The 8,627-nt window shown below is 35.5% G+C and overlaps 1 protein-coding gene across 2 annotated transcripts in view; it reads right to left on the minus strand.

Moving 5' to 3' along the window:
- Nucleotides 1-1,093: 1,093 nt before the first annotated feature.
- The window catches only part of CD163L1 (CD163 molecule-like 1), an 81,424-nt gene continuing 73,890 nt past the window's right edge, over nucleotides 1,094-8,627 (minus strand). For both annotated transcript variants that reach the window (XM_011983069.1, XM_011983068.1), the window contains exons 19-20: nucleotides 3,515-3,621; nucleotides 1,094-1,264 (exon numbers count right to left, since the gene is read on the minus strand). In XM_011983069.1, the coding sequence (XP_011838459.1) occupies nucleotides 3,539-3,621 (83 nt within the window). In that variant the 3' untranslated portion in view covers nucleotides 1,094-1,264; nucleotides 3,515-3,538. The remainder of the gene's footprint in view (nucleotides 1,265-3,514; nucleotides 3,622-8,627) is intronic.

Genomic DNA, 8,627 nt, shown 5'->3' on the forward strand with positions numbered 1-8,627 from the left:
AACAATATTAATGAAATATATATTAATTGGCTAGGATTAAATTGTAGTCTTTAAACTCTCTACTACATTTCCTCATAATATATATTGCAAACATATTGCACAGAGAGGCCCCAGTATTTGAAGTACAATCTAAAATCTTGCTATCTCTTGAGAAGAAGCCTTCAGACAAGCTTTTCTTGGCATTGGAATAATTATCCTTTTTTCTTAGATTTGTGAACAAAAGTCTCCTGATTTTTAGGATTTCCAACTCTTTGAGGGTAGAGATGCTAAATGAATAAAGCTTATTTAGGGTCTTAAAGATTTTAAAATGTCTTTTCTAATAACCTAGGCTTCTTTTGTTTGTTTGTTTTACATCTCTTGTAACAGCTCCATGAAGCCTACTGATTTTTTAAAAATTATTTTTCTCTTATGATAGGTACTTGTTACTATATGTGTTATAATTCCTATAGGAACAACAATATGTTCAAAATCTGAGGAAGCCAAGTTAGAAGCAAGGGCAATTGAGCAAAGCTGTCATTAATCAATCTATCAGGGATAAAAATAAAGATGCCTATTCTGACATTAAATTTTGAAAATGATTTCTATGTTCAAATATCTATGGAATCACACTAATTTGAACTACAAGAACAGCCACAAGTCAGCCTCAAATAATGTTTTTCATTGTTCAGCAGGAGTAGGACCAGGACATGGTATGGAGTGGTTTTTTAGTTAGTGATTGTCTCAGTTTGGGCTGCCATAAGAGAGTACTATAAACTGGTGGCATATAAACAACAGAATTTTTTTCCCTCACAGTTTGGGAAGTTATAAGCCTGAGATCAGGGTGCCAGCATGATTCAGATCTGATGAGGGCTCTCTACCAAGTTGTAGACTGCTGACTTCCCATTCTACATTCACATAAGGGAAGGACAGTGACAGAGCTTCTGAGGTTCCATTATTAAGGGCACTAATCCCATTCATGAGGGCTTCATCCTCACGACATGATTACCTCCCCAAAGCTCCACTTCCTAATACCATTACATTGGCCGTTAGGATTTCAACATACGGATTTTTTTTTTTTGTGGGAGGGGAAAGGAAAACACAAACATTCAGTCCATTTAACAGTGATACACATAATTCAACTTTTATTATCACCAGTCTTTATCAATTTAGTTGCTCTCCTACTGTTCAAGAAATGTTATTTGGACCAGTTTTCCATAGGGCAACTTGACTTCATCTTTATTCATTTAAAAGTTGCTGTCTCCTTCAAAGACATTTAGAGGTTTATCTGAAATTATAAAACAAGAGGCAACAAGTTACTATTCTTCTAAATAAGAATGCTAGCCTACATGAGGTTAAAGTTAAGACACGTGTGTGCGTGCACACACAAACACACACACCCCTCACAAAGAATTGATCGATTAGGACAGATTTAGTAGGTGCTATGTACTGATATTTCTTTTTTGTGCATATGCAAATATGATGCAATTTTCTTTCTGTCCCATAGTCTAGAATTCTGAGTCTCAGAATGTAATAATTTACTTATCAAAGAAAAAGTGTTAAATAACACCAAAATTAAAAAGGAAGGTACAATTACATATGGTTTCGCTTTTTGGAATGCTTCTGGAAATTAATCTTTCAAAAGTTTTTAGGATGGATTCTAAGTCAGAACTGATGATTAATGAGGTTTAGACAGGGCAAAAGTAGTTTTTTTTGTATCACACAGTAATAGACTTGCTCAGTGTTATGAGCTGAATTGGATCCCCCCCAAATTCACATGTTCAAGTCTTAACCCCTAGTTCCTCAGGATGTGATTGTATTTGAAGACTGGACCTTCAAAGAGTTAATTACAGTAAAATGAGGTCACATGGGTGAGCCCTAATCCAGTATGACTGGTGTCCTTACAAGAAGAAATTAGATCACAGGCGACACAGACCAAAGGATGACCATCTGAGGGCATAACAAGAAGATGGCCGTCTGCAAGGGAAGGAAAGAGGCCTCAGAAGAAACCAAACCTCCCACCATCTTGATCATGGACTTCTGGCATCCAGAATTGTGAGAAAACAAATTTCCGTTGTTTAAGCCGCCCAGTTTGTGGTATTTTCTTTTGGCAGCCCTAGAAAACTAATACACTAAGCACAATAATAAACTAAGCAGAACTGCTGAGGGAAAATGTTTTCTAATATAGAACCCTAATTTCAAGTACTTTAAAAACAACACATAGTATCCACTGGCAAAGAAAAATTGTGCTAATATAAATTAGTATTTATTAAAATTGGTTTAGAATAATATAGACTAAATCATTTGTTCCTTATATCATGCAGATGATAACACCATAAGATACACTTTAGGATATATTTTAAGTTTTTCAATGAACCTTTCCAAATAGAGAAATTATCAATAGCATATAAAGAGGAAAAAGGCTTCAATCATAAATATAAGTCTTGGTATTAGAAGAGTTACCATTAAATTATGTTGGAGCTAGTTATTATCTAAATGGTGTTTGTGCATTTTGCATCTGGTATTTCTTTTATTGTTATTATGGTAATAATATATTTTTGAGAAAAAAATGGAGAAACTCAAGCCCATTCACTTGGATCTTTGGGTCAAATTTGAAATAGTTTTGTGTTGGTGATGTCTAGTTATTCTGTAATAAAAATCAGGAGATATGACTTATCTTTGCTCCCTGGCATTTATTCCCATAAAACATTTAGAATTATCTTTGGGCTACACAGAAATGCTCTTTTCAGAATTGCTAGCTCATTCATGCTAGGAATTAAAAGGTGTTCTCAACACTATTTAGAAAGCACAGTGCTTTCTAGTCCTTTGACTTCACTGAGTTCAATTTTTCTCTCCATCATATTTGGACCATCCACTGTACTTGAGAGAAAGCACTGTTCTTTTTGTGCTGGATTTTCTAGTTGACTTTGATTTTAGTTATTTGTCCTGGCACCAGTGAGTATTTTAGAATTGCCTCAATGCAACATTATTATATAATGAATGCTTGTTTCTCTAAACCTTTAGAGAATGATTTCATTACTATTATATTAATGTTTTCTCATCAGACAAAGCCACCTACATTGATTAAATATGAAGCATGTATCATCTGTCAGGCACTGGCGATTAAAGCAATAAGGAGTGATATTCATGCATGGAATCTAGGCTGTACTTAAGAGAATAAATGTGAACATCCTACTCTGTGTAACAAAAATGAACAGAAATCCTAGGAATTGAGGTTATCAATGAGCAGTATGTAAAGCTGAGATCTAATCAACCTCTTCCTTAGTGACAGACTATCTGCAGCCCCAGCCAATGCTCAAAACCAATTCTGATAAACTCTGTAATAATTTTCTATAGGAACAACTTTCTTACCAACCTCTCTGCTTTCCAGAGGTTAACATAGAATATTTGATATACTGGGGATAAGAACCAGTGACATAATATATGGTAATATAAATACTGGAAAAAATGTGTTTAATTCTGCAACAGTGGGAGATTAAATTACTAGTTTTAGTAAGAATGATACTTCTCAACTTACCTGGTGAGCCCTGGAAGTCTAAAGTCATTTTGTGGCTTCAGAGGCAGGAAGAACCTCCAACAGTGATGTGTCTCTAGCATCTTCACAACCATGACTGGGGGTATCATCTGAAAGAGGCAAAATCTGTGTTATTGAGTAGTAGAAAACCCTTCTGCAGAGGGAAGAGCTGTTAGGTGCAGTGTTTGATCAGCTGGGAAAGTATAATAGAGCAAGAAGTGACTATTACATAAACTAAGAGCATGCTTAGTTACTGTTTTGAAGTAAAACAATTACCATATTTAAAAGGATAAACCATTAAGTGTTACCAAAACAAATAATACAGGTTTTTATCAGATTATTAGATTTGCTCCCAATATCTTAAAAGCCTAGAATTGTAATATTTATATTTTGAGTTTTAAAATGGGACAAGTGAAACTCAATGGTAAGCATCATTGTCTAAAGATAGGAGGGTACTAAAAATTGTATTTAGGGAGTTGTTCCATTTTTGGCAGAATTGAGAGAAATAAAGAATTGTTGTCCGTGGATAAATTTAGATAACTAAATATCAAGAAGGTTGAATATGACTGCATCTTTTAAGAGTAATTATTTGAACTTCTAGTTGCCCATGCAGCCTATAAGAAGCTTGGGAGTCATTACTGCCAATCACATAACAAGAAAAAAGGTGAATAAACTGAAAATCAACAACTCTTCTTAGGTCCATCAAAGAACTGAGGTCATAGGGCAAACCACGACCACCAAAATTGGGAGAGACAGACAGGCAGAGACAGGCAGGCAGAGACAGAGAATTACAACTTATAGAGCAGGACCTCACAGGCAGAAATCCCTGTGGAAATCAGTAATGGGGTAGGGAAATCTAAACTGTAATTGACAAATTACTGTAGGCTCAGAGTGGAAAAGTTTCAGTGTTAAAAACTCCAGGGGACCTACATTTTTGTTTTACCTTTAGAAGCCCTACCAAGTTATCACAGTGAAGACTGGAGCAAAATCATCTTGTGCTTTCTATCAGGAGAGGCGAAAGCAGTCATTTTGAAGTACGTATAAAATATTGTGTTCTTCTTAACGAAGAACACTTCAATAGGGTTCCCATAAAATACCGGGGAATACAATGAATAAAATTGCACATCAGATGTCTTATTTAAGAACTCACTGGCCGGGCGCGGTGGCTCAAGCCTGTAATCCCAGCACTTTGGGAGGCTGAGACGGGTGGATCACGAGGTCAGGAGATCCGAGACCATCCTGGCTAACACGGTGAAACCCCGTCTCTACTAAAAAAAAAAAAAAAAAAACAAAAAACTAGCCGGGCGATGTGGCGGACGCCTGTAGTCCCAGCTACTCGGGAGGCTGAGGCAGGAGAATGGCGTGAACCCGGGAGGCGGAGCTTGCAGTGAGCTGAGATCCGGCCACTGCACTCCAGCCTGGGCGACAGAGCGAGACTCCGTCTCAAAAAAAAAAAAAAAAAAAAAAAAAAAAAAAAAAGAACTCACTAGGGAGCCCCAACGACAACAGGAGAGACAAAAACAAGGGCACCAGAGGAAATATTAGCCTCTGACACCTACAGCTACAGCAAACAACAAATACAGCCTAATCCCTGGCCAGATAAATATAAAACCTTACACCGACACCCTCTTTACATCAATTCTTTGTGTCCACTATATGTCATGTCTGACTTTCTACAAAATAATTACAAGGCACACTGAAAGACAAAAAACAGAGTCTGAAGAGACAGCAAGCATCAGACCAGACTCAGATATGAGAGAGATGTTGAAATGATAACACCAGAACTTTAAAACAACTATGATTAATGTTATGGGATCGAAAAGAAAAAGAGGACAACCTGCAGGAACATATGAGGAATGTAGGCACAGAGTTGGAAATTCAAAGAAAGAATTAAAAATGCTAGACGTTAACAACACTGTAATAGAAATGAAGCATGTCTTTTAAGGGCCCGTCAATGGACTGGACACGGCTGAGGAAAAAAAATGAGTGAGCTTGAAGAAACATTAATGGAAACTTCAAAAACTCAAATGCAAAGAGAAAAGAATAAAAAAGACAGAACAGAATATCCAAAAATTGTGAAAGAACTACAAAAGATGTAACATACATACAATAGGAATGCCAGAAGGAGAAAAAGGTGAGAAAGAAGCAGAAAAATATATGAAGCAAAATGACAGGATTTCTCACAACTAATGACAGAAACCAAAGCACTTATCCAGGCTGCACAAAGAACACCAAGCAGAATAAGTGCCAAAACAAAACAAAACAAAACAAACAAAAAACCCCGGAATTTAGGCATTCATATTCAAACTGCAAAAAATCAAAGACAAAGGAAAAATATTAAAAGAAGCCAGAAAAAAAAATTGTCTATAGAGGAGCAAGGATAAGAATTAAATTGAACTTCTCTTCAAAAACTATACTAGCAAAAAGAGTGAGTATAATATTTAGGGTGAAAAAAAAGAACCATCAACTTAGAATTCTGTGTTCAGGGAAAGTATCCTTCAAAAGTGAATGAGAAATAAAAGGTTTTCTCAGACAAATAAAAATTGAGGTTATTTGTTGCCATTACAGTCACTTTGGAAAAAATTATAAAAGAAATTGTTCAGAAAGAAAGAAAATGATATAGGTCAGAAGCTCTGATCTACAAAAAAAAAAAAAAAAAAAAAAAAAAAAGGAAGCATTAGAGAAGAAATAAATACAGGTAAAATAAAATAAAATCCTTAAAAATTTTTTACTCTTATTTGATCTAACAGATAAATTTGCTCATCTTCATTCCTGAAAGTTATTTTTTCTGGATATAGAATTCTGGATTGACAGTTCTTTTCATTTAGTACTTTAAAGATTTTGTTTCCTGACCCCTTTAGAAATCTGTATTCATTTTAATTGTTGTTCCTCTAAACATAATGTGTCATTTTTGTCTTCTTGCTTTTGATATTTTTTCCTTTGTGTTTGATTTTCAGTAATTTGAGCATGATGTGTCTGGGAATGTATACATTTATTTTGGTGTTTGCTAAGCCTCTTAGATCTATGAATTCATGTCTTTCAAGAAATTTATGAAGTTTTCAGCCAATATTTCTTTAAAAACAAATCCTGCACCATGTCTAAGCTCTCTCTTTTTCTAATACTCCAATGATATGTATGCCTTTTTTTTTTTTTTTTCCAGATGGAGTTTCGCTCTTGTCACCCAGGCTGGAGTGCAATGGTGCGATCTCCACTCACTGCAACCTCTGCCTTCCAGGTTCAAGCAATTCTGCTGCTTCAGCCTCTCAAGTAGCTGGGATTACAGGTCCCCCACTACCATACCCAGCTAATTTTTGTATTTTTAGTAGAGATGAGGTTTCACCATGTTAGCCAGGCTGGTCTCAAACACCTGACCTCAGGTGATCCACTCACCTCGGCTTCCCAAAGTGCTGGGATTACAGCCATGAGCCACCACACACCACCAGTATATATATCTTTTGATATATTCCCATAGGTTCCTCTCTCCCCATTTTTAAGGCATCTTTTTTCCTATTTTATTGAATAATTTCTATTGGTCTGTCTTGAAGTTCACTGATTTTTTTTCTGTTATCTTCATTCTGTTGTTGAGGCAATCCAGTGAGTTTTTGAAAAATTTTCATATACTGACATTTTTAATTTTTAAATTTCCATGGGATTCTGCTTCTCTCCTGAAAAAATTTCTCTATGCATTTCTAGAAAGCTTGCCATTGCCTCATAGAATATGGCTGTAACAGCTTTCATGATGTTACAGTCTTTGTATGATAATTCCAACCTCTGTTCAATGTAGGTTGGCAGTTGCTGGTTGTCTGTTTCATGAGAATTGATCAGATATTCCTGGTTGTATGTTGAATAATTTTGGTTTGTATGCTGGATATTTTGAATATTATGTTGTAAGACTTCTAAGTCTTACAAAAGTTTTGTTAAAACACTTTGGAGAAAGTGGATTTTTGTTTTGTTTTGTTTTAGCAAGCCATCAACCCAGTTAGGTTCAGATTGCAATCTGTGGTGGTTTATTTAGTGCCAATTCAGTTCTCAAAGACTTTGCTATTCTGTTTGGGTATGCTTTTTGTATGTACCAGTATGAGTTGCTCTGGGATTTGAGTAGTATACATATTTTTGTTCAGTTCTCAAATACTTTGCTATGCTTTACTGTGGATGTTCTGTATATTTGCAGCTAAAAGGTAAACCTGGTACTCGTATTGCTTCAAGACCTCTTCTCCTGATCTTCCCTCTACGGAATTTCCTCTATTGTCTCTAGCTTCCAGTGGCTTCGTTTTCTATTTTCTCTGGCAAGAAAATAAATGGGTTATCTCACAGTTTTATTTTCTCATACTGCAGTAAAGTTTCACATGACTAGGAAGTAATAAGAGAAAAGAGAATAAGGATTTTCCACAAACGATTTGCATAACAGGGGTCATTCTTTCATGCTCTGCTATCCAGAGAAATAAATCTTCTCTCAAACTTGGGTGCCTGTGCCACATTGGCTGTAGCAGGGCAGATATGCCTTTGAAACTGGACTAGGGCTAGGGCCAAAAAAGCAAACTAAAAAATAGGAAGATTCCCCCATATTCCCTGGATTTTCCTTCCCCTGTCCTTTGGCCAGAAAGATGGGCTTTTTTAGGAGTCCAGGAAGAAAAAAACACAAACAGAAAATTTACCATCATGATCACAATAGTCTTTCCTCAGTTTGACGTCTCTTTTCAATGTGTTATTTACTTTTCAGAGTCCCAAGATTTTTTTTTAAGTGTATGATTTGATGAAATTAAGTACATTCAGTTGTTTGTGCAACCATTACCACCATTTATCTCCAGAATTCTTTTTATCTTGCAAAATGAAACTCTATACTAATTAAAGAATAACTCCCCATTTTCCCTCCTCCAGCCCCCAGAAACTACCATTCTACTTTCTGTTTTTATGAATTTGATTGCTCTATGTACCTCTTATAAAGGCAATCATGTAGTATTTGTCTTTTTCTGGCTGACTTATTTTACTTAGCATAATTATTTCACTTAGTATAATTTCCCTAAAGTTCACATACATTCCATTGTGTATATACACATACATGTAAAATGGAGTATTTACATATATAAGGTACATTTGTATATTATATATACTATAT

This window comes from Mandrillus leucophaeus, unplaced genomic scaffold (genome assembly GCF_000951045.1).
Source record: "Mandrillus leucophaeus isolate KB7577 unplaced genomic scaffold, Mleu.le_1.0 Scaffold245, whole genome shotgun sequence".
In the NCBI taxonomy this organism is placed as follows: Eukaryota; Metazoa; Chordata; class Mammalia; order Primates; family Cercopithecidae; genus Mandrillus; species Mandrillus leucophaeus.